The 27,297-nt window shown below is 42.1% G+C and overlaps 1 protein-coding gene across 1 annotated transcript in view; it reads right to left on the bottom strand.

Moving 5' to 3' along the window:
* Window positions 1-2,200: 2,200 nt before the first annotated feature.
* The window catches only part of T265_01605 (hypothetical protein), a gene marked incomplete at both ends in the record, with an annotated part of 55,971 nt that continues 30,874 nt past the window's right edge, over window positions 2,201-27,297 (bottom strand). Inside the window, 5 exons of the mRNA XM_009165664.1 lie at window positions 2,201-2,967; window positions 7,504-7,692; window positions 10,367-10,558; window positions 13,823-14,019; window positions 23,578-23,741. Coding sequence (XP_009163928.1) covers window positions 2,335-2,967; window positions 7,504-7,692; window positions 10,367-10,558; window positions 13,823-14,019; window positions 23,578-23,741 — 1,375 coding nt within the window. The remainder of the gene's footprint in view (window positions 2,968-7,503; window positions 7,693-10,366; window positions 10,559-13,822; window positions 14,020-23,577; window positions 23,742-27,297) is intronic.

Below are 27,297 nucleotides of genomic sequence, written 5' to 3' on the forward strand. Positions count from 1 at the left end.
TCAAAGGCCAAATACCACAGTTTTTCCAAGAAAGGTCAGTTTCCCAAAATCAAAAGCTTTGACTTTGATCCCATGAGATTGTCCCTAAAAATGGACGCCTCTTAAAAGGCCACCTCATCGTTTGCAAACAAAAACCGTCAGCAAAATTCCAGTGATGCGAAACGCTATTTCAGAGAAGACCAAGATGTGAAGTTTGTGCACTGGTCTCTTACCCATTTTTGGAGAAAAAATGTATACTTATGAATAAGAACATCCCGCTCAATAGTTGAGTCCAATTACATGATTTTTAACTGAATGGCACATAAACACCACGATTCTTCTCCATGCAAATATTCCCTCATTTAAAGACCACTCCCACTTTGTCTCTTGCTAATCTTTCGAATAGTCAGGTCCATCAGACGGAAAATTATATCATCTTTGGCACATCCCTGCAGGTAAAATTCGGTGTTGAAACAGCTATCTCGCACCTTCCTCTAAAGAGGCCTCTTGGAAAGGTCACTTAGAAAAGTTGCCTCCCTACTGTCTGTCTCTTTAAAAAATAGCCGTTCACTTGCTCTCCAGAGAGGGGTTAGTTCGAAAGATCAGGAGAACGTCATCTCCTGCCCTCTTTTCTCAGAGAGCATTTATTATTACTGATATTTTAAGGACAAAAAGTAGTTTTGTTAGTGCCGGTTACCACAGAAACGGACAACTAGCACCTGACAACCATGGCTTCAACCGCTGAAGACCGCTGAAGAACAGAGCATCAAACTAGAACACAAATCACATGCTAACCGTTTAATATAATTTTATAGACTTACGGAACTACTCAGCTTTTCGCCGTCTCTTCCTCAAGGCTATATGAAACTCGAGTATCGGCATTTTTTGCTGAAGTAGTGTGCTTGCTGGAGATTCTGTCTCCAATAAAGTATGAGGAATATTTTTTAACAAGTGCGCCACGATTACAGACTACAGGATGAATATTGACGTCCTAATGTGGGAGTTACATTGGTAACTTGTATATTAAGCACTCAAGCTGCAATATTGGGCTGACTTTACCAAGCCTAAAAACATAAGTAGTAAGTCTATTCAAATTCCGCGTAGTTTTGCTGGCCCTGCCTGCCAGAAACAATACTTCGAATCAGAATTTGATAATAATGATCCGAAATCGTTCCTCCTCCGAGGAAAGAGACAACACGTTTGAAGTGCTGACCGAACGTTTCAGTCAGATTACGACGAATGAACACTGTATTTGAGTTTGTTCCTTATGTGGATAAACCTTTGTTTGGCAATCAAGAGCATGTGACACGAATGTGTCCAGAATGTTAGGTATGGTTATGTGGATTTGATTAACTATCTTACAGTTTAATGACAATGACATTCAATCCGTAATTTCACATACCGAGCGAAAAAGATGCACGTAATCAAGGGACTTACACTTGGAGAGTAGTGGTTAAATTATACAAAAATCTCTCCTCGTTCCTTTTATTGATGGAATATTTGTGTAAAATTTTCAGGATGAGGGACAGCAGCCAATGCGGAGGCGCGCATAAAAGGAGTGGAGCCCGGCTCGATACGAATTGCGTAACTATGACCATTAAACCACCCGATTCCGGTATTTCATTCTATCTCCTGTGTGCCAAAATTCCTGCGGTTACTTACAACCCACCATTTTCACTTAATGTTGCATAAAATTGCGTGCATTCTTCGATCACTCTTATCTCGAATTTATAGATCATTTTATAGCAACACGTAAAACCATTTAACGGGGCAACGAATTGTTCCACTCTCCCATTTCGCAAAATTATTTTGCGTAGAATCCTCAGTAAAATGTTAGACCTTACTACCATCGATGTGGGCGTCTGACCGCAGGTTGAACGTACCTGCCGAAGTAAAAAATTGTCTTTAACGATGATCTATCATTACATGACATTAATTATTGGTGAGTGTTCACAAGGAAAGAGTTCAAAATGACATTTCTGACTGATACGTCTGAGCTGGTTGGAGACCAGATTTTCGACAGCACTATTTCTATTGCTACGCCATCCCGGTTCTCCAGTGCAGAGACAACCAGAGAGCAGCCTTCATCTTTCACCAGTTTGCTTTCCAAGAATAATATTTTCAAAAGTCAACTTCAGACAAAATCGTAGGACCGAAAAGCGAGAGTAAATGAGAATTCACTGTGCACGACTACTGAACACCATATACAAGCCAAAATTGCCAAGCCACAAACCAGCAACGCATCCTCAATAAGTGGATTTTTATTTGCAACAAAGTCAACACAATGTAATCGCAGAGTACAAAATGCCATATGACGTTCCCGAAGCTGATTACCATGTTGGCCTGGAAGCTAAATCAACATTCTAATCTCACTTCGGGTTTCATGTCACGCTGTTGTTTTGGAAATTTGGGAGTCCAGTACTTAACACCAGTTGCCGGACTTAGCATGACTGACTTGCCATCGCGGTCAGATAAGATAAGATCGGCAGCTCGCTCGGCCATCATTATGACCGGGGCATTCAGGTTACCTGAGATGATGGACGGCATGATGCTGGCATCGACAACTCGTAAACCGTCTAATCCCCAGACTTTACAATCAGGGCGGGTAACCGCAGCTTCCACAATGCCGTTGCCAAGGTAGCCACGTTGCTGAATATCTTGCTCAGTAACAGGTCGGCCCTCAGGGTTGAGACCCATTCGGCAAGTGCACGACGGATGATATGCACTATCAGCTAGTTCCCGGACAAACTTATCGAGTTCAGCATTAGTCTTCTTCTCTGAACCTGGTCTTATTTCGTAACCACCAAACCGCTTCGCAAGACTTGGTTGAGCAAATATCTCCCGCGACAAGCGTATGCATCTGCGCATGTCTTCGCGATCACTTTCGCATGACATATAGTTCGGATCGATCTTTGGGGGTGCCTTCGGATCAGCAGATACAAGCAACAGCTGGCCAGTACCGCGCGGTCGCATTGGGCCAACGTGCACCTGTAAAAGTCATAGGTATTTATGTGGGTGATTCGCTTAAATCTTCAACAAAAAAGCTTACAGACACTATTTAATGTGCCTACAAATTTAAAGAAGGAATTTACATCTCCACACAAGTGTCCTTCAGTCAGGAAAATACGCTTCGAGGCAGACTGTACCTACTGGAACCTGAAGCTTTCTCAGTATGATAGTCGAACTCCTGTTACTTCTTTCTGCCCATCGAAGTTGCTCCAAATGATTAGAAGCTGTCGTATGCGACCAATCACCTCCAGAATCCTCAAAGTGCTCATGGCTTTCTCTTCCTACCAAAGTGAGCAGAAAAAGCCTTGCATATGTACCACTGATGAAACTATTTGGTCCGCTATCCAGCATCTACTAAACAAAACAGGAGGAAACAAGTAGTATGAGCAAGTTTATACTCTTAATGAGGTGAGGATGAAGGGAAGGAATGAGATAGCAGCCTGAACCTCGGTAGAACAAGTCCTGGCCGAACCTTTACGGAGTATCTCAACCTGCTATGAGAGGGAATCATAGCATTGTCAGTATATTATATGACTAATGGCGAAATGATCATTAATAGCTCAAAAACGAAGCTGGAATATGGTTTTCACAAGTCAGCTTACTTAAGCAGTATCTCAAAATAGAAACAATAACAATTTTTCTCAACCCAACTTATCTAATCCTAAATCTGGTGCGATCGATGAACAATAGGGTGATTTGAATCTTGTGGATGCAGGCAGAGTGCTTCCTTTTGAACAGAAGACAGCAGAAAGACTCTGTAGTCACTTTTGGTAGCTGCTGGTTAACAAGCTGATAAAATTGTTAGGTATTTGTCTAACATAGCAGATAATTCAGAACTAGTGGGAGTATTTTTTAACAAACCACATTGTATGATACCGTTGCTCGAGTTACATCTTAAGATGTCTCTAGGTGCAATTGTGTCCAAATAAAGCAATCATTCGCGCAAATAAACGTTGTAGTGTATGCTTGTTCCAATTATTCTCTGACCGATGTAGTAAAATTACCTGTCAGCTACTTTAAATGAGTGATCACAACAAAATTATTGAATGGGAGCTTCAGCGTTACTCGTGGTAGTTCTGTCGTTGTTAGCTAATTCACCGGGAAGAAAAATATCAGGTGGACATTTCGAAATAAAATTCAGCTCTGTGACTGAATCCAAAAGGTGATCATCAGAATGTGTTGCACCAGGCGTTTCATTCATTGACTACGACTGACTGAATCCCCAGTGACGGTTTGTACCCATTTATCGAACTTCTCAGGCTTCAACTTTTTGCAAGTATGCATCAAATGCTCCAGTAGATATGCGGACAGGTAAATGTAGTAAAGCACAGTTAGGTTCGACAAAGCAACCCGATGGAAGGTGGGTGGGTGCTTGACGGATCAAGCACGCACATACGCTATTAGACCGAGAGGACGCATAAAAAGATGGGTGGTTTGTCAGGTCCTATCTAACCTTCTACACTTAGGTCAGACACTGTGCACGTCATTCGCCACACAAATGCACATAAATGATCAACCACCAATGCGCACATCAAATTAAACTGCGCGATATTTGACAGCATATTTTCCATGGCTTATTAATGAAATTTCGAATGAACATCGCCTCCGTGGTTGACAAGACAGGTGTCTTGCTTTCATACTACCTCAAAAGCAAAAGTGCGGTTACGCAGTGCGATAAATACCTCATTCCAGTTGGGTTAAAACGAACTGTCGAGGCATTTAGTTGAACACTAAAGTGAGTAAATTAAAGGCACGGTGTGTGGCTTGAGGTCTTCAGCGAAATGCCTGAATAAAGCCCATGAAAGTTATGGTGCTATATCTTTGCACTGACACCCGAATCAAATGGTTGAACAGTTGATTATAGCGAAGTGTATGTACCTTCTGAGGGATATCATAGTAACTTAGGTTGAACCTAAAAAGCACCATTTTTCCAAGGGAAACTTCTTCACTCCATGATGGAGTACAGATCTGATGAGATTCTGTTCCCAAAGCGTAGTATAGGTTGCGCAATAGATTTCCATCCCCGTCGAACGGTATGTCTGCCTAGTCAATCACTAACTATACCAGGCAAATGCATTTGAGATCTGTACTCTTAAGCACTAGCAGGGTGGCCCAGCATTCCATTTAATAGATGCATTATTAGTATACTGACATAAAAAAGTGGTTGGCTAGCCAAAATGCACTACCTGATATGCATGCCGTTCGCCCATTTTTCTCCCATGATCGTGAATGGTAGAGGGAAGGAAGTGAAACTGTATGTCTGGATGATCCACGTTTGGGCTGCTTCGAACAAATCCACCTGTTTCCAGATGACTGGTTGCTCCCCATCCAGTGTGAGTGAGGAACCATCTCAGCCCTATCCCAATCATGACGTGGGGATATTTCCATTGGGCTTTGTATAGAGTGATGGGCTGTGGTTCAGAAATCAAAGTACGTTCAGTTAGTATTGCTTTACAACATGGAGAGATGTCTCTGAATGGAATTTCTCAGCGCTTGCGGAAACCTGCCGCAAAAGCATAAAATTCCAGAACACGCAATTCAAGTTCAGGGAGTTTGAAATGTGAACACCACTGGAATAAAAAATTGCATCTTCTGAGAGCTTGCATTTCTGCGATACATTGAATAAACTTTGGGGCCCTCAAAATCCTGCTGTGTTATCCTGCTTCAAAAGTGACTTTAGATTTTCAAGACAGCACCATATTCACCTAATAAAACTGCTTTTTATATTTTTTTCAAAGTAAGCTTCTTTATCTAAAGTGACAGGTTCATAAAATCTTCAGGCTTTATAACTTGTTAAAACGGTCAAAATCCGAGAAATCGATGGAAAGGTGCTTATTTATAGACGCCTCTTAAATGGATGAAATGGAAGCACAAAGTTCGATGAATGATGTCAGTCAGACAGGAATACAGAACACAGCAGCGGTATCCACCAATATCCGCTCCCTACAGCGATGCAGAAATATCTGAATATCTAACCCACTACCATAGTAGTAATCATTTTATCATTATTTTTACTGAAGTGTTTGGTGGACGTTCATTGTGGTAGTGCGATTTGTTATTTAGGAGGCTTTCACCTGCCTCATCCTGGCCAAATTCCATGGCAGACAGAAATAGTGTCCTGACAAACATGAAAAGATCATGGTTTTTTCTCAAACATGTCCTTCATGAATTCTGCTTGTCTAACAACGCTGTCTAGGTCTGTACTGTAAACCCTGATAGTTAAGTAAAGTAGTAAACGGTTTTCCGGGATCCAAATATTGCGTCTAGCGTTTAGCTTTTAGCACCTGAGCAACATCTTCCTTGCATTGTATGGTGACCCAAACGGGGTTCACTACTTTATTCACCATAAGGCCTTGTCTTTGCATTGCTGTGAATGCCTCTATGGGACATGACACGCAACCAAGTGGTTTGATCGTAAAGATTGCCAGAATCCTATTCAAAATCAGATCCTTTCTTTGGTTCCTCTGTCATTGTGTTTTATCCGTTGGTTCCAAAAAAACAGAATTCTTTTAGGTAATTAGCCTTGGAATCATAGAAAGGATTGCTTCTTATAGGATAAAATCCGTCTACTGAGGACTTTGTTTCTAGACACACGTAATTACAAATGCATATCATTTAGGATTGATTCAGTTGAGTCTCTCATAAACACTCACATAAATCGAAAATGACGCATTTCGCAAGCTTCACTCCTCATTTGATGAACTAGCTTAGAAAGCGAATAGAAGCGATATAAAGGGTCAGGAAGGGATTTGGTGTTACAACTTTGATACATACAAGAAAATTTAAATTTTGGCCCCAAAAGTCATAATCAAGGGTGAGCCCGAGTATTTCTTGATGTCTGATGTACAAACATGGCTGTGATGTTAGCGGACACATCACGTCGACAAAAATATGCAGTGTGTTGTTTCTCGTTTCTCGTTACCATGCGTTTATCAAAAGCATAGGTTATTGTCTGTAGTGCTGAATCACAGCTGCATACTTCTTATGCTTAGAAGGGGTTACGTTGTTAGCATGCAGGACAAAAAGCAGGAAATTAAAGGCTATGTAACCTCAAGTAGTTGAATAAAACTGGAATCCTGTCGTAACAATCCAACCAGCGTTTCGGCATGAGAAAAAGTTCAAAAGAAACCACAGCGAGTAGAACCAATACGAGCCTTCAGCTATTAAGTCCCTTGCAGTTAAGTCTTCTCCACCAACTTCGTGTATGAATGACCATGATCTGTATAAAGGCCAGCATTAAAACGTGTTTTAGGTAGTGAGTGTATGAGCTGACGCGCGCAGATATTTTCACTGAGTTTTCTGAAATTTCGATAACCGTTTTAAATATACACGTCAATATCACATCCAAAATATTGCTACGCAAGCACTGAATGCCGTAATATTTTGAAAGACCTCTTGAGATCCAGGAACGGTTGAACATACCGAAACCGTAAGCGGCACTTGGGTCAACCCAGCCTCAAACAACTGAAAACCTGCAAAACTTTTGAGTCCAAGTGGTTGCAACAAATAACTTACCTCATCACAAGCGTTCTGCACGTAAACCTCGAGATGGTCCTGTAGATTCTGCCCTACTCCTGGAAGTTGGTGCCATGCGTCGATACCAATCGAGCGTAAATAGTCCACATGTCCAATACCGGACAGCATGAGCAACTGGGGAGAATTGATTGCACCTCCAGACAATATGACCTCACGTTCTGCTCTAGTCTATGGACAAAATACGACGATAAATATAATAACGGGTGATACTGCTTGCCATAAAGATATCGCTTGAGTTAGTATAATAAAAATAAACGAACATAGGACCCATGTTGTGTGCGCAAAATGTTTTATTTTGGTCTTTCTTTATAGCCGTACAGGCTCGTGAGTTGAATTGCTGTGCTCCCAACTGAAGGAGGAAGTCATCTGGAGTTGCCAAGAAAGGTCTGAGGTAGCTAAAAGCGCTTAAAGCTTGACATCTTTCCTTGCATTACAAACTATTGCAATGAAACTATTGTGATCTTGTCATGCAGAAGCGTGACCTTATTTTTCAGAGATCTTCGAGCGAGTGTAGGTTCAAAGATGGATCACTGCTGACACCAAACTAAACTGCACCTTTTCCAGGAGTTACTACAGTACAGAAAGTGTGTGATATCTTAAACCCGCCAACTCCGATTTCACTCGGTTTAAATCAAATGTCTCACTCAAAATCTGAGTCGGACATATGCTCTGCAAACCGGGCTATTAAGGATGCTTGCATCACTTGACATTCAGTAGCGTATCTATCGGGTGGACGAGAGGTCGTACGTTCGACCCTAGTTCTCGCGTATTTTTTACTTCTTACTGTAAGTACTTGGGTTCATCTACTCACCCTCCTATAAAAGCCTGAGTTGGATCTTAAAGGGACACACCAGCCAAACCGGTATTTCCTCATGCGCACACTCACTGGAAAATCAAAGTTTCATAATATTGATAAGTTATTCATTATCTTAACCAAGATTCAGTTATTCATGCTAGTTGTAGGATATCCTAAAATGTTTCTCTCAGCTGAACACAGGTTTTTATAAATTTTGTTTTATTGGGAGAATCTATGACAGTTCGGCCATCAAAATAGGCTATCATCCAGCTGTTTGCATCCAGAAGAAACATGGCTAAAAAGCCTACTGACAAAAAATATATTTCTACCCTGTAAGAAGACATATTTGAATGAATCCAACTGTTCTTTCTTATGGTGACAGGCATAAAGTCCGTTACTGCTCAGCCAGTCAAAAGATTAGGCACACATTTGACGGTTATATTACGTTCTGGTGCCAATGTCGTGGGTACCAAACGATGACTTGAGGAAAGTGCGTAAATTCGAATTAAAGCACACACAGCCACTACCTGAATAAATCATTTAGCATATGCCTGATTAACAGGAAGAACGCTGCTTCACGAATCAGGCGTATCAGGGGTTCACAAATTATTTGATCTGTATAGAGATAAAAAAAATCAATTTCTTTTTGGCACCACCCGAAGTTTCTATTATTTCAAGAAAATCCGTCATACAAGCACCATTGAATGGTCAGAATTAAGTATAAAATACCAGTTGCCGTGATATTTGTCCCTGAGGAAACCCAAACTTGCACTGTCCAGCAACAGTCCCCCAACATCCAGACCCTTCCAAAAACCTGGCACGTTTAATGGGCCCCGTCAAATTTTCCTTAAGATACTTCCCCAAAAAGTAAGTGAAAACGCTGCATATTGCTAATAAGCCACAAATAAACTTGCAAGCTGCGCTTTGCATGTTATTTTATCTAACCCTTAAAGCGGTTCGTACCATTTTAGGAAAAACGGCAAAACTTTTTTCAGAAAAAGATGACTAGGGTCTGTCTAGTATCCAGCCTATGCTTTGCCTCGCACTGTGTAAGTCCGTGCTGCAGGATGCACAAATGCCGAACGGACCCATCGCAAATAAGGAGAAACAATGAGAAGCTCTAAATATCTCAAAGACCCCGTTAGCTGTGATAGTTATATAGAACACAGTGGAATCCGCTGTAAGAACTCCACAGGCCAGAAGCACAATAGGTAACCCGCCACTCAAACTACAGCACAGACTGTGTTGTCTTAAGATTGTGATGGTTTCTGTGGTTGGGGGATTTGAAGTGGCTTGAAGTCCTCAAAACTTATCGGTATAGGCTGGTGCAAATAAATTCGAAAGGATCCTATCAGTAAATACATATTCGGGAATCCGCAGTAATGCGCACGATTACTATGAATTTCCACTCGACGCAACAGAGCAACGGACAAACTGTGACTCACAGTCATCCGTGAGTTTTCACGGACGTATTTATGTGTGCGGTTCAGATATCATTCAAGTCTTGATACGAAAATTGGCAAACCCTGCAACGATGTGAATTTCACCTGCCTAGGAACTTGAAAAAAAGACCGCTATATAGTATACAATATTATACAACTTTTTACAGCATTCCAGGTAAAGTAGTAATATACAATGCAGAATACCATACTAATCGTCAGCCCCACAAAAAATGGTCTCAACGCGTAAACACGGCGGTTGTATGCTCAAAAAACAACCAGTAATTAGACCAACCGCGTGCCTCAAACCGTAAAGGCGGACGCAGCCCTTTGATCAATCAAATGATGTCTCCAAAACGGCAGTCCTTTGTTTGTACTATTTTTCCTATTTATTTGCAATTCGGACAATTCCACTCCTGAATGAGGTCATCCGCGGCGGTTGCGACATCAATGGACAAAACTCGGTTTATATCACTGTTATTATCCAACAAAAATATTCTGTATCTGTTGGAAGCTTCTTCTTGAGAAGAGTTAGTTCATGGTCAACTTTATGATAGACAGCTGCACATTTTAAATAGTCTGGTTTCGTTTGCTTTGATAGACCTACCTCGTATAATGAGCCATCCTGGAGATATTCCACACCAACGGCACGAGTGCCTTCGAATAGTATGCGCGTAACTAGTGCTTTCGTAGTAATCTTCAGGTTTGGCCGTGAGTGTTTGATCGGATGAAGATAGGCAGTGGCAGCTGAACAGCGTTGACCATCCTTAATTGTCATGTCAAAATATCCAACGCCCTCCTAGAAAGATAGGAAAGACCTTGCAAGGTAAGCGTGAACTTACATGCGCCACTTAAAAAAGTATGACAGTTGGTAGCCCGGAAGACTGGGGTGAAAGTAAGAAACGCTATGATTGCGTAGTCGGCAAGTTTCAATCCCATTATTGCTGGTTTTCGAATAGGCAAGAAAGTTAAAGAATCATTCCCAAATACCGGGTCTTACAAAAGGGAACTCAATATGCACATTTGGTAGCAAACAACGCGTGACATACAGTAAGTAGGAATCTAGTTTTGGTGCGCCATCGAAGCTTCGTTGGATGAATTCACCTATATGACTTTAATTCTACTGACTAACAATATCCACAACTAAAAATTTAGTTACTTCAGGAAGGTTATTTCGTTCGTCTTTCCCTGCTTCGATGGGCAGGAGAATTTATGCAGTAACCGGGAGTCGGTCAAATTCAAGCCGCCCAGTTTACCACACTAATTTTCACAGATGGGTGATGTTGCATTTTGACCGCCCAGGTACACAAGGAATCAGGGAAAGTTTGAACATGACGTGAGAGCTGGTTAGCCCCCCATTTACGATGGACGAGATGCAAGCAGATAAAAATGACATACCACCTGACTACTCGTGAGTAGTTTCAATAGGATGGAATTTCGCTTACGAATCTACCCCGAGTGGCCTACTTCAGGGTGGGACGGAAAGCATGCTAAACCCATGTGCTTGCAAATTCGGGCCCCCACTCTTTGAACTTGATGTTGCAATGTCTTTAACCCCTCTTCTTCTTGTCCTATTGACGGCACAGTTCAACTACTAGGATCACACGTATTTTGTGAAAACGTATCTAGATTCGGAGGAGGGAATAAATATTTTGCATCTCGTAACCACCTCTTTCAGAGGTTACGACGATTTTACTGATAAAGTAAGGAGCTCTTGACCCACCAACTGCCCGAATCGTACCATCGTTTGTCAACAACAAGCTTTGACTCAATTGAGAGAACTGCAAATATAGTTGTTCAGAGTTAGTCAAAAAGATTCAGCTAGACAACGCAATCGTCACCAACTGCACAGTTGATGCAGAACACCCGGAATCTGCTCACCACCATACCGCAGTGCATCCCTCAACAAATGTCTGTTACTGCGACACAGCTCACTACCTATGAGATTGCTGAAGACTACTGGACAGCCCACAACCGGTTTCGCCTAATTGGAGCTCGTTAGGTGGGCACAATCGTCGTGTTTCTGCCAACCTTGTGTTCCGCTTAGACCCGAGTTGGACACATTTCGTGGAATACACTCATGCACACAATATGGATGTAGCGAAAGACTCTAGTGAACCCCATTGGAACGCATTTTTACGTTATTCTTCGACTGAGAGTGTTAAGCAAAGGCTGTATTGCGTTTCGACTGGTGCGATCTCCGAACTAACGCAATGTTTTCTCGACGGAACATTACTTATTGGGCTTTTGAATACTGACAACTAAAAACCGGTTTTTCCCTAACTTGGGCTCATCCGGGCTCATCCCCAGGTTTACTTCCACCTCAAGTAATGCTTGAACACAAAGTATCGGATAACTGGCAAATTAAACGCAGCTGAAAATGCAGTTGTTGTTGACGAAAAACTCCGGTGAATCTAAATGAGTTAAGCAAAAAACATCCAACGATTTAACTGACACGGAATTGGAGGTATCACAGTATGTAATAAAATTAAATATACTTATTATTCTATATAAGTGAAATATATACATGTATATATATGCGTATGTAAATTTAACTTTGGGAGAAGTCCCCACACACAGTCGCAAAATCTTCCCCAGTTTTTGGACTTTGGCTTTCATATCCTCCAATAGAAACGCCCATGTTTTTTGCGTAAAAGCATATACGGAAGCCCTTGTTCTCCTTCAAGCTGTGGCAGGCTAACAGCAGATAACACTACGCGATTACGCATTCACTTAAATATGACGTTTGGTTTGACGCAGATAGCGGATTTTCTCCATTCGACACTTCGTTTTATCTTTATGTCTATTTAACACTAGACCAGCTAGCATAGAAATCCAAAAAGGTAGAAAAACAGAGTCAGATTTGTTTTGATAACCCATGAATCGATGACCAATATTCATACAAATCAGCCTAAAATAAAGAAACATGGAAGGGAGTTCCGCCAGGCTTTAATGTACTGGTCCCAGTCCCTGAAACGTTGCCTCGCCAGAAAGGAAGCAAGGATTCAAAAAAAGGAAACAAGGAGCCCCGAATTTGAAACAAAAACTGTATTCTTGAGGTAAAAGCAGCTGAGGACATCAACGATCACGTATAGTTTTGTGATGTAGTTTCTTCAAATAGGGTTATCAAACGCAGGTTAAATACGCTTTTAGCTATTCACTAGACAGATGGGCGCGCACAAACGTAGCATTCGGTACTTATTTCAAATGCCATAATTTGCCCCCTGAAGGCCCCTTTCATCTAGGTCCAGTTACGGCAAAAAAAACACACTCTTTGAAGCAACTGCATAGACTGTCAGCGACCTGACCAACACCGTACGAATCACACCAGTACTCGTAATATTCCATACGAGTCAAATAGGTCTCTTTTCTCCCATACCACAAATTAGCTTCAGGTGCATTGCAAAAATGAAAACCCTGCGCATAACAGTAAGGCATATGTCAATTTACCGACAAGAGTGAATGAAATGGAGGTGGACCGATATAGCCCTGTTTCGCCACAAATGTTGGAACAAGGCGAAAGGGTTTTTTCAATGCAACCATATACTCTTGAAGTGAAACTTTTATAAAACGTAGCTTTTTCCAAAATTCGGTTCCAGATTGAATAAATTATTGAATACACTTTTTGTGTGTACATAAAAGCGAGGTTTTTTCAGAAACTAGCGCCATACTGGATGCGGTAAAGTGCATAAGCAGTCCTCTCATTTCAGTTACGAAAATGAGAACAACTCCAGTGAGTGTCAATGCTGGCAGCGAGCTGAAGACGAAAGTCCCCTTAGCCTTGGGCAGATAGAACACTGTGTGTTGATAACGATAATGAGGATTTTCACCTTATTTAGGCAATTTATCACAGCGGCCGCGGACAAATCAGTGTTCAGCAGCGTTACTTATGGACCCAATTAAATCCATACATACTGTTAAACAATCTGCTAGCGAACACCTCAGCTACAAAACCCGTTTCAATTTTCAAGCTCATATTTCCTATGTCGACTGCGGTAAATCTGTCTGGTACATGCCTTAGTACCTGCAACTGAGAATTAAGCCGTTATTTTAAGGAACGCACTTGTTGATAACCGTTAACGTCCTCAGTAAAGTGATATCCTGACTCTTGACCAGCTTTCAACCAAGCCTCATGAAGAGGGTGATTGGTCTTCCCCCGAGACACGTACAAGGGTCCACTTCCACCGCGATATTCGTCACCACCAAGTTCATGGGTCTGTGAACGCCGAAAATACGGCAGGCAGTTCCCAAAATTCCATCCTGTAAAATAAATTTTCAATGTTGATAGAAGCCGAATGGAATATCTTTTGAAACGGACTTGTGAATATTATGTATGCACTAGAGAGTTTTCGAAAAGTTCCGGCGTAAAATATCGTATGCATTATTAGATGTCACAAAGTTTTTCAAGCATTCCCGTAATGACCTTGGCAAGGAAGTTAATGGACACAAGAGCTGCTATACTAATTTAATCGACGGTTCACTGAAGCACACTATTCTCAGCCACTCTCCTAGAAAATAAACACGTCTCTGACTCCCGACTGATATCACTGAGTCAAGTTGAAGGGGTCCGATAGCACACACAAAAAAATAAACCTTGGGAAATGATGCCCATTGGAATTCATAACCAAAATATACACGTGGCAAAACGGTGATCATCCTGTTCGATATCGCTTGTTCGATTGCGATTTTTTCACAGACAATTAGGGGCATGTGATCGAAGAACGGAGAAAAATGGTTGAAAAATAATCAAAAAACCGTTTTGACTTCGTGATTCGTCTAAGGAACCAACAGACGGGCAAGGTGAAACTTCGGGTTCTTTTACAACCATCCATCTTTTACATCCATCTTCACTTCTAACCCTAAAGCAAGGAAAACTGAACACGCATTTTCCTGTAAGTTTGTCAAAGTTCTGAGTCGTATCCAGCTGGAGATCCAAGGTCAGTTCTACCCCCACCCCTTTCCACTGAACACTTGGAAATAATGTCATTCATGCGAACCGTTGTCAGCACTTAGTGAACATCCGTATGTGTTCCGGCTACTACAGCCAATAACTTAACTAACTCTTAGCCCAAAAGCAACGCATTTTAAAATGTAGCCGAAAAGCTGGTCTTTTCATCGTTGCCTCTTAGGTTAGGCCATGAATCGTCACACGCTACTAGTTAGATCATCTGTGTTTAACAGTCTGCATGCCATTCAACCACATTTGAAAAGGGCATAGTTACCTGGTGCGATAGATGCAACTTGATCCATGAATTCGACTGGATCCATGTATTCAGATGCATTGGCAGACTTACGTAGCATACAAGCAGTACATGCATGTAAAGCAGAGATTATATAACTTTTGGACAGTGAAAAGTAGGCTGAGTTGTCCTCGACTCTGGCCAAAAAGCACTAATGTGCCTAGAAGTCTTTTTTATCAGTCTGTGCATGAACCCCACACTTCCAGTCATTGTTGATGGCCAGGTTGGCTCAACCAGGCAGCCTTGCCAAAATTATCCGTTTCTACGTTGTATTTCGCTCAACTCTGGTGAAACTCGTAGTATTTCGATGATGAGGGGCGAACGAATTACATATCCTGATAATTAATTCTGTCACTATTTGCTCCCCCTCCCCCGCTTTCGGGAAGTCAAATGTGTTTCTTTCAACTAGCTGGCGCATACCTTTTACTAAACAAAACCGAAGCTTTTCGATTTTTTCACCTAATCGCCACCATTTCCGGTGAAAGTCAAGCCAGTCTTTCCGAATAGAGGCCTGCACCTGAAACTTGTATAACAGCACTCCCTGTCAGATATGATAGCCCCAAAAATAAGCCATTCCCAGAACGAACCCAATACTATCCTCTAAATACATGACTGCTGTTTGGAGATCACTGCACACAATAGCTAATACGAGGTCTGAGTTAAATCTATGGATAGTAGTCTAGATAAACACAAAATCCTAAAGTGAGATCGTGGCAATGTGCATAAAGCAGCGGCGTACCTCAAACACCGAGCAGATCCAGAATTTCCCATTTTCTGCTCACGCCCAAGAGCTACGAGCTAAGATGAAGTTGGTTGCAGTCCGAAAGGTTATACAGAACAGCTACCTAAAAATTGACTCAAATCAGCATCTTGGTTAGCGAAACAGGCATCTCACTTGGACACAAACATGCACAATAACGAACGCTTGTATATCTCCCGTCACCAATCCCCCTACCAAGCTTCATTTCATTGTCCCCTCCTCTCCTCACAGTTTCCCATAGCTCCTTAAGGGACATTGTTTGCTCCTTCGAGAAATGCAGGGTCATTTATAGTCTTGGGGTTACCAGTAGCGAAATAACCAAACCTGACACTCACGGTTTGTCAGATGTATGGCGCAACTCCAATGTTTTATTGTAAATGCAGAAGGATTTATCACTGAACCTAAAATAGGGTCCAAGGCTGTACTGGTACAGTTGCAGTAAAGTGATTCCCACTTTTTGTTCTGTGGCCTGGCAATGCGCAGGATTGAAAATGCCAACAGGTCATGGGGTTTTTCGTTGGTTTTTGTGGATTATTCTGATGGAATATACTTGAGTCAGCTGAATACGGATTTTTATGGATCCTGAGGCTAGTAAAAAAATATAGTGGAATTAAAAGCACAATCTTCGCCATGTATGCACTTACTTGCGTTTTTTAGCGAGCCAGTAAAAACGCATTCAATGGGGGAGAAAGAACAAAGAACAGGATTGGTATGAGATAGTGGTGAGTCCCTTTATACCATTACCAGCACTAAAGCTTCGCCACGCACCTTCGGTTAGTAAATAATGAAAACCAGAATTACGGTACCAAATAGTACTATGGACTGCATGATTTGAAAATAAGTAAAGTTAGACGTGAGAAGGGAGATGTATGTCACGGATTCTATGGCTGCCCTACAGCTATTCCTAAGCTAGAATTCGATGGGGTGGGAGTGGCCTAATACCCAAGTATGAACAACTTTCTCATGCCTTGTCCCATGGACCAGAATACATAAGTCTGTTATGTCTCATTAGCATGATCTATCATGCGATGTTTTCCTGACGATACTAGCAGAACCCTCTTTGTCAGTTAGCCCCACTTTGTCAAATCTCACATACTACTGGCAAATCCAGGAGCACCACAGGAGAAAAACAAATCACACAACGATTGAATCTTCTATCCCAGAAATAGGATAGCCAGAAGATAATCACTTGATGTGAATTCTGTTACAGAAGAATGAGTGGCCCAAGCTAATCACGCCCTTGTACGGCCACACAGTCTGGTTTTTAGCTACCAACAGGAAAGTTGCGCGTGTAAAGTCCCCGTAGATTTATAAGATTCTTACTGCAGTTGGAAGAGGTCTCTTGGTTTTTCAGCATGTAATGGCTCCATTAAAGGCGAAATCCTCTTTGAAAAGTCTCAACATCTACGCGCACTATCAAGAAAAGCTATTGGTATGGTCAATGCAGCGTTTAAATTGTATCTATCATTGATAATCACTCAGTGCCTACGTCAGGATATGGGAAATCATGCCAGGCTTCACAGAATAGCAGGCCCTTGTCAGTCTACTTTGTAATGCCCATCGACTGCATTGCTAAACGTAACTACCCCTTGAAGGCCGGTTTAAGAATCGGTATGGGAGTATTAAATATCAACTGAAATAATTCATACGCTGTCTCTTACATTTGTATGTATGATGGTCACAAAGTATGTCTTTGAATTGGACATCAGTAAAAAAGACGGCAAACGGGCTTTTCAGCCGAGGAATATTTTAGTCTTCACATCTCAAGTGATCAGCATCTACATTTGTCCTCGAGTAGAGTCAACTGGAAAAAATCACAGCCCAATGGTGACTTTGGAGTGAAACTATATTCATTTCTAGTCCGAGTGTACAGATAACTGAGTAGAGGTAAGGTTCATCCTGGCCAGGCTCTCTGATTCAAGTGATAGCAATCGAATCTAGCACTATGCATAGTGTGGTGGTTTGGTTATTTAGTTCCGAGAATGTACCGAGTTAGAGAATGACCGTTTCTATGGGCGCTTTTCAGAGATGTCTTTTCAGGAAAGCTGGTGAGTAGGACTCTGGTTAAATGAGATTCTTATGGAAATGGGAATCATTCTTTCCAAAGGCTCATACAACCGTAGATTCGCCAACGCAATCGCCGTACGGCTCAAACGCGCTCAACTTTGCCATTCCAAATGTTGGTATGCTCTTATCAAGTAAGTAATGGTTAATTAACCAATGGCCCAAAGTTATGTGGGGCTCAAATATCGTATAAGACTACTCCCATTCTCAACTTCTACTAATGTGTACGAGAAAATCTCAAACCCTCATAGGGACTGTCAAATAGATAGGTGCCTGCACAGTGGTCGGTCTGGTTGGTTAGTATGTTATTCATCCACGGGTTCTGTGGATTATTTTGCCCCGTTCTTGATAAACCGCTGTTTGCCCATTATGGCAAAGTTATTTCGTTCACGCTGTGACTTCCACCTTTCATGCAATGGGAGCTCTCTCTCTCTCGCCCAAGTCCGATTAAAGCGCCGTCAACATCCACACCCTAGTCCCCGGATTTTGAAAAAATGCAAACTACAAATTTGACCTACTGAATGCCTCCACTGTATCACCATCTGAATGAGACATGGAGTTATCTATTGGTTTTCCACAGAACGCATCGGCTTATCCCCGATGTAACAGAACCTTAAGCAGCTGGTTTTGGCAAAATGATGTTTTCTGCTGCATCTCTGGACCTTTATCGAAGCCGTCGCACTGGTTCGTGTAGAAAACATCGTTTGTGGCGTCACAAAAATTTCAACGGCTGATTTTTGTTTCCACTGCATAATATGAAAAAGTTGACTTTACCAGAGTGTTGGGCAACCAGAACTTGATACTTGTGATCTCCTTTGAAGTGATTTTCTCCAAAGCGCGGAAACCGAACTGTCGGTTTGTTCCTCCCGCCTTCTCTGCAGCCAGTCTCATTCAAACCTTTCTGTTATGCAATAATCTTTACCCAAACTTCAAGTTGCCAGCTGTCCTAGTGCACTGTCAGGTCATTCTGTTGATAATTTCACAAATGGCTCGCATAATAACTCTTTGCTTCACTTCTGTACCACTAACTCGATTTCTTAACAACCTGCGTTAGCGGGCCTTTTCCGGAACGGATGCTGATTACCTCTCCTCTGACTGATATATAAGTTAGTAATCAACTGCCAAACCTTTTCAACTGTTCGCAGACGGATGTTCAATGTAACTTCACCCAGCCTTACTGGGTAAAACAACGTAATTCCGAACAAGACAACCAGAAAAATGAATAATATGATTTCAGAGATGTCTTTTCAGGAAAGCTGGTGAGTAGGACTCTGGTTAAATGAGATTCTTATGGAAATGGGAATCATTCTTTCCAAAGGCTCATACAACCGTAGATTCGCCAACGCAATCGCCGTACGGCTCAAACGCGCTCAACTTTGCCATTCCAAATGTTGGTATGCTCTTATCAAGTAAGTAATGGTTAATTAACCAATGGCCCAAAGTTATGTGGGGCTCAAATATCGTATAAGACTACTCCCATTCTCAACTTCTACTAATGTGTACGAGAAAATCTCAAACCCTCATAGGGACTGTCAAATAGATAGGTGCCTGCACAGTGGTCGGTCTGGTTGGTTAGTATGTTATTCATCCACGGGTTCTGTGGATTATTTTGCCCCGTTCTTGATAAACCGCTGTTTGCCCATTATGGCAAAGTTATTTCGTTCACGCTGTGACTTCCACCTTTCATGCAATGGGAGCTCTCTCTCTCTCGCCCAAGTCCGATTAAAGCGCCGTCAACATCCACACCCTAGTCCCCGGATTTTGAAAAAATGCAAACTACAAATTTGACCTACTGAATGCCTCCACTGTATCACCATCTGAATGAGACATGGAGTTATCTATTGGTTTTCCACAGAACGCATCGGCTTATCCCCGATGTAACAGAACCTTAAGCAGCTGGTTTTGGCAAAATGATGTTTTCTGCTGCATCTCTGGACCTTTATCGAAGCCGTCGCACTGGTTCGTGTAGAAAACATCGTTTGTGGCGTCACAAAAATTTCAACGGCTGATTTTTGTTTCCACTGCATAATATGAAAAAGTTGACTTTACCAGAGTATTGGGCAACCAGAACTTGATACTTGTGATCTCCTTTGAAGTGATTTTCTCCAAAGCGCGGAAACCGAACTGTCGGTTTGTTCCTCCCGCCTTCTCTGCAGCCAGTCTCATTCAAACCTTTCTGTTATGCAATAATCTTTACCCAAACTTCAAGTTGCCAGCTGTCCTAGTGCACTGTCAGGTCATTCTGTTGATAATTTCACAAATGGCTCGCATAATAACTCTTTGCTTCACTTCTGTACCACTAACTCGATTTCTTAACAACCTGCGTTAGCGGGCCTTTTCCGGAACGGATGCTGATTACCTCTCCTCTGACTGATATATAAGTTAGTAATCAACTGCCAAACCTTTTCAACTGTTCGCAGACGGATGTTCAATGTAACTTCACCCAGCCTTACTGGGTAAAACAACGTAATTCCGAACAAGACAACCAGAAAAATGAATAATATGACCGTCTTTGAATCTTCTTAACGGCGCTGAGACGTGGGGACTACAATTCGCCTACGGATGTGAAAGTAGTTCGTGCTGACGTCAGCGCTCAATTAATATTGCGCATATTGCCTGACGTGTTCAAACGATAAGACGTCATACTCATCGATTACTGAATACCTGATGTACATACTATCATTCGACTATGGTCATCATTCCATTTCATGCACGCTGAGCGAATTACCTACTTTGTGAGTCCATATCCCCTCTTAATTATGAATGTTTCAATGTGTTACTATTCCTATGGCGCTGGGAGTGGCTTTCTGTGCTAACCAGATAAACTGTCCATTGATTAACACTAGCTAGCTGTATGCGTGTACCCCGGGAGCACCTTACGATGGGTTCCTACATTCGCATGCATTGTAAGTTGCAAGCTCTTAGCTGTTCTGAAACAAGTTAACAAATGCGAGCTATTAGATTGATCTGATTACGGCACAGAAAGTCCGGACGCAGTAGAACTGACAAGAAGGGGGAACTAAGCGTCAAAAAATTAGGCAACATCTAAAAAACAAAATGGTATACAAGTGCGGAAAGTATGTTTTGCATTTTATCTTGAAAGAACACGCTACTTCTTGGTTCCAGCATGAGCGAACACGGTTCTGTTGAGGCCCGGTGAGGGTGCAACAGCTTAACACTTTCTACTATTTATTCCGCCCTGAACATTCTGCAAAAATGTGGATCTTTGTATGAATCTTTTGAATCTTTTGGATATCACCATGCCTCAAACCTACTAATGACTACACTGGTATCTAGTTTGTTTTCTTTCTAATTTAAGCAAGAATGATTGATCCTTGAAAAGGTTTAGTTGGATTCGAAATTGCTTTTCAGGCTAATGTTGCACACAATCGCTGACGAAACATAATGCTGCTTCAAAAAACAACTGGAAAACCACTGTGCTTCCCACTGTTCAGATTACTTTGACGTAATCGAGCTATCAAATAGTCGACACTTATCACTAACAGTTTAAACGATAAGCTGTCCGAGATGCACTCATTGGCAAACTAATTTGATTTTTCGAGGTACTTACCTGGAACCCTGCTGAATCGCGTTTGTGATGTTCCCAGCCAACCGAATGTGCTGCACCAGGCCGCCTCAGGTTTCAGTTGCTACGATATTCGAGATATCGCGGTACATGTATATCCGTAACGCGCTACTCATAAGGTTGCTGGAAATTTGTCGAAGAATTTCCAGTAACTTTATGAGTAGTGCATTAAGAATAAGCTGTCCGGTTCAGCGCCATCTGAAAGTTCCAGCTATTTCTGTGGTGATCCCTATTCGCCAATCTGTCCCACCAGACTTATCTTATTTGCACCCTATTTCAAGTGGTAATTATTCCGCGTGCTGCACTACATTGTTCGCGCATATATCTCAAGCTCATTGTAACACATTATCGGGAAATCACAAATTCCGAATGCTTCAAACACTCAAATTTGCAAGTGTTTTCGCTTGGAAGCTAGTCCCTAAGCCGAATTACAAGCGTTCTAGGTCCGACAAAATGCGTAACATCCCATCACTTTTCATACCACCGTCACACTCTAAATAACAATAATAATAACAATAATGATACATAAAACTGCACGGATTTCTAGGAGTGCAGTGTTGTCTAACATCCGCCAAGTCAATATGGGATTCAATTCTGCAGACTCCCCAGCTCCAGCTATCAGTCTGTAGAGTTTTTGCGCATTCTAAGCAACTCGTTTGACAAGCTGGAGATCCGTGCTCGGGTGCTCTCAGACAATATCCAGGCGTTTTGATCGTCGTATCAGACACCTTAGAAACTAGATTTGCTGATTTCGAGCAAACACCACTCTTCTTTTCTCAAATCATCAGCAAAGAAAAATATTTACTCAGATGCACCACAGAGTACGAGGACTATTAACCATTTGTTCACAAGTCTCTCCTGGATATCATGTAAAGTGAGGAGTTGGGCTCAACGACACTAATTCAGAAGCTGAAAACCAGCTACTTCAAGTGCTATCTTTCAGTGTCGCATTCGACCCATCAACTAAACATAAAAAATTGGTAGTTTTTGCTTCAACTCTGAGGAGATGAACAGTGTTGACTGGACTGAAAATGAACTTCTGCTCCGAAGTTTATCTCATCTGACCTCAAATCAAATTTTATGAAACCAAGAGAACGTAGAATGTGATGCCAAATGAAATATCAGACGGCTTGGTGCAGTACATCCATTTGCTTAAATACACCATAAACAAGAGATTCAGCTGGATTCCAGGTAAGTCTCCCGTCAAAACCAAGTTGGAATGCAAGTGTATTTCGAAATATCAGGCGGCTTGGTGCAGTACATCCATTTGCTTAAATACACCATAAACAAGAGATTCAGCTGGATTCCAGGTAAGTCTCCCGTCAAAACCAAGTTGGAATGCAATTGAGTGTATTTCGCGAACGATTCTATGTTTCGCTCACAGGAACCGTCCACAAATCAGCTCACCACCCGCAAAAGAATGTAGGTGCGCGGTTATGAGCTGTTCAGTTGGTGGATTCTCGTTCTCTAGTGCGGCGCGATCAGAGACTTGTGATTTCCCGATATCGGCAAACCAACGGAATAAAATAATGTTGGCCAACACAAGCTATCAAAGAAAACATCTTGCCTCAGAATCAGTAGAGTGCAGACCAACAAAGTCGACCATATTTCTTATGTCGGCTTCCGTAATTGGCAACGGAGAGCTGTGGACATCCTCCAGATGTACGCAGACTCAAAGACTACAAGTTCTGGATAATACGTGGTTGTAGTAAACGTCCTACCTTGTTGGTTATTTATTCGTTTGGAAGAATTAGCCCAGGCAAGTAGCCATGTGGTCTGGATTTCCAAGAAGATACCTGGGTTTGGTGTCCCTGGAGCATGTGGTCAAATGCAGCGTAATTTTTTTCTGTTGTGCTAGATATTTTGTTCGCAACCCGAAGTGGAGTGTTGTTCTCCTATGGCACGCGTTCAAGTAAACAGCCAAATGTGGTGCATTCCAGGAGTGGTCTCTCTAGAGTAGAAATGTGAATGCCCACATGTGCCCACGCATTTGAGAACAATTTGATCTCCATCGCGAATCTGTCTTAGTGAAGGGTTCCTTTGTATTGCATTTCTACTTGTTGGCAAATAGCACTCAGTGGACAAGCAGTGAACAAACGTCATCAATAGGCCATTTCTCAACACTCACTTTTACTGTATCTCGTCAAAGCATTCACAAACGTGCTTACCTGTAGCACCTTCGCGTTCCCATCTGTCATAGTCCATTGGATGCCCGCGAATGTAAACCATTGCGTTTAAAGAGGAACTGCCGCCGAGGACACGTCCGCGAGGCCAGTACATGACACGATTATTCATGTGTCGCTGAGGCACTGTGTGGTAATACCAATTGTACCTAAAGTTGTAAACAAGCGATATCTTGCACATTTAGCGAGCAGATAAGAGGCACGTTTCGCACCAAAGCTTATATTTAGTTCAACTAACCCTCGCTTTACTATGAGACTATTTCAGATAACCCTGGGCTTCTTACTTTCTCTAAAATGGTTATCATTGGCATAGAATGGGAAGAGTATGTGCAGGAAGTTCGGGAAAACGAACAACTCAGCAGGACTTTTCAAACTTGGAAAATAAAATGAAGTGGCGAATTATCCGAGATTACCCTTTTCTCCTAACTTAGACTATCATTTCATCGTCAAAAAGGTCAGTTACACTAAAAAATAAAGTCTTGTCAGGATATCAGTGAGATACATTTGACAATACGCTGTCGACTCCGTCACAGTATGGTTACACAGACATCACTTAAACCAAGCACCATGAAATGTGACGCTTTGCTCGTATTTATCAGACACTAAGTCAACGTCGTTATTGCTTGCAGGGTTGTATAAGCGAAGCATTAACATCTTACGTCTGTAGAGGCTGTGAATACAATTACAGAATACATGGGTGCTGGAGCTTTGAGGAGTTCAAGTTCACCGTGTCTGTATAAGTGCCTTGTGGTATATACCCTCCAACTGAAGCAGACCATATTCTGGTTTCTGGGCTATTTTTAGACTATCTAACTGAGTGTTTGAGAACTTGGGCGATTCAGCCCGTGCCTATAGTTGATGCTTTTCTCCAGCATTCCCCTACACCGAGTTTCCCGCCTAATGAAATGCAATGTTCTATTAATGATGATTTGATATCCTCTGTCACATATATCGTGCTTTTTGCATCCAAATCGCCTGGCACAGCAAGAGTATGGAGCAGCAACACCGCTGGAGTTTCGCTGATGAAGGTGAAGGCGAATTTGTTAAATTTGAAGACCTTAAGCAGGTACCGCATGATTATGCTTATTATATGGATGCTTTCTGATTAAGTTCTACGATACCTTATCATATTCGTCTTTTTTTGGAAACAAAACGTTTAAATATTTTTGTCTTGCCGTAGCACGCATATTCCATGCGGGAACAGATTTGCCTAACCATTTGCCTACAGTCAGTCAACCTCTACGCAGTAATGTACATCCACGCCTCCCCCCATTTACATATGGACCAACACTAACAAAAATCATCACCAGGCTCCACATGCGCAAACGTCGTCACAAACCTGAAACCCGAAATACTTGTATACGGCTCTTCAAGGCACCTGTGCGACAGACTGTCCCCACCATCTTAGTAGAGCCCCATTGTTTCTGGTTCTATTTTGTGACGCTTATAAACCTACCCAAAGAGCCCTGCGACTACTGTTGGCATGCTGGGTGCTAGAAGCGGATTTATCTTCTTGTAAAGAAAAGAAACTGCTTAAGTATCGCACCCAGCTGTTGATACGCCCGATTCAAAGAGTCTACTACGAGTTCCTTCAGAGGTTCACCACATGTAGCAAGGTTGAAGAAAACCTGGTAACATTTCAGTAGCTGTCATGCTTGACCATAGACCCATCTAATAGGACCACTCCTAAACACGAATTCTATTTGAGGTTCGTTGGAATCCCCATTGTCACCAACTAGATGCCAAATACGCGCAGCCAGATGACACAGAATAACTTGAGGATTGAGTGACCTGCAGGGCGCCTGCCTGATGGCCCATATGCATGAAAAAAAGATATCCGTCCAGTGTCGGGTTTCCGTCATTCTTGTGGACAGCAACACGGATAAAGTGTGTAGCATGAAGGCCAGCTGAAATATGGCGCGACCTTGGTTCTGTACGTCTATTCGAAAAGCGGCAAATACAAGAGAGTGGTAGTCACCGAATAGTTTACTGAGAATGCAAATCACTTGTTCAACCTCCAAAAGCACTTAGAAAAACTTTTATATAATTTGATAAGCCAAAATCATTACTGACGCCAAAAAAGTGCTCCTTTCTAATAAAAGCTGGTCTCCAAAATGAAGAGCGATTTTTCTTGAGATGCTGCTCCGCAAAGAAACGAGAGGAGGAAGACCAAACTAATCAGGTTAATTTTGTCTTGAAATCGGTAAGAATGTCTTTTGAAGCTGTGAACAGAAACGCCGACTTCCGAGGGGGTCTCCAGATGTGAGGTTGAAGCGCTCAACTACAAATGTCAGCATACAATAAGCAGCTGTCAGAACCACGGTATACTGATCTTTTATGTCCCTTCGATTTCACTTTCTGATCCTGCGGAGTTCCACAGAAGATCCAGCGAAAAACTTTCAATGTGATTTGTTTCTACCCAGATATAGAACCGCAACCAGAGTGATGTCAAACTGCACCACCATTCCGATTATGACGCCTCCACCGATGCGAAATCGTGATTGACATAAACAACACAGCATACTTTATGGGTCAGACAGCTTATGAATTTATTCGCTGCAAAACAGGTCTATGTCGCGCCCAGCCCTCTGGTGAAGCCTCTCGTTTCATGAGGTGTGTTCTTGACGAAGTCAGTTATCCTGTGAAAGTTGGAAGGATCGCTACAAGCTACAAGGCCAGACATGCAGACACGACTAGACACGCACACACGGTGCGGAAAATTTCGTAATTTGCTCAGCCTCCCTCAAGTGCGTCAACAAGACTACACTAAAAAATGCACAGTTAGCAATGAATCTTCGAAGCATGCTCGTATTCCTGCGTTTCAGCAGACCAAACGTCACTGGAAAACGTGTCAGTCAGAATATCAAGACAAAAATTCTGGACAAAATTCTAGACTTTTCTGGACGTATGATGTTTTGTTTATCACTGGCAAACTGCCTCACGCAGTGTAAACATTACCGGAAGCTGGCTGAACTGAATGAAAAACACGCTAGCTGAAATAGTTAATTTGGATTCGACGCTGAATAATGATAACCTTTGAATAAAATAGACATGAGCCACATGTTTATCTCCGGAGTACGGTCTCATACGGCGTGATGGAAACCTCCAGTAACCTTGATCTGTTTTAGGAGGTTAACCAAGTTCATACAACACTAAATTTCTCAGCAGTTTATGGAAAATTTTCACGAAATATTCTGTTGATAAGCCTGCATTGTATTTAGTGTCAAGGTCATTAGGATGAATGACAAGAGGCGTTGCACTGGATGATTTTATTACACCACGGTGAAGTCACATAAGACAGCGAATAGATGTTTCAGATGACTCCATCTAAATAGCATAGAAGGCATATTGGACATAGTAAAAAGTCCGAACTAGGAAGATGAATCGTCTGTGTCGATCTGGTGTTCTCTGCACGCCATACTCGTGAAGCCTGTCGGACGAGAAAGTGGTAACCCAACCCAAAAACTTCGGGAGGGTTTACCAACGGCATGAGGCTTATATAATTTGGGTGGGGGTATCCCCCGATCAAAAATGTGAGCTGTCTATTTGATACTGTCTTCAAGAGTTGGATAAGGTGCTTGAGCAAATCACTAAGTATAAGCACTTCATCATACAAGACCATTCCTTGGGACGAGGATATCATGACTTTCCTGAGAAGGACCACCACCACACTCGTGCCTTCTGAAGGACACTGTAAGGACTATC

Source organism: Opisthorchis viverrini (genome assembly GCF_000715545.1).
Source record: "Opisthorchis viverrini unplaced genomic scaffold opera_v5_17, whole genome shotgun sequence".
NCBI lineage: Eukaryota > Metazoa > Platyhelminthes > Trematoda > Opisthorchiida > Opisthorchiidae > Opisthorchis > Opisthorchis viverrini.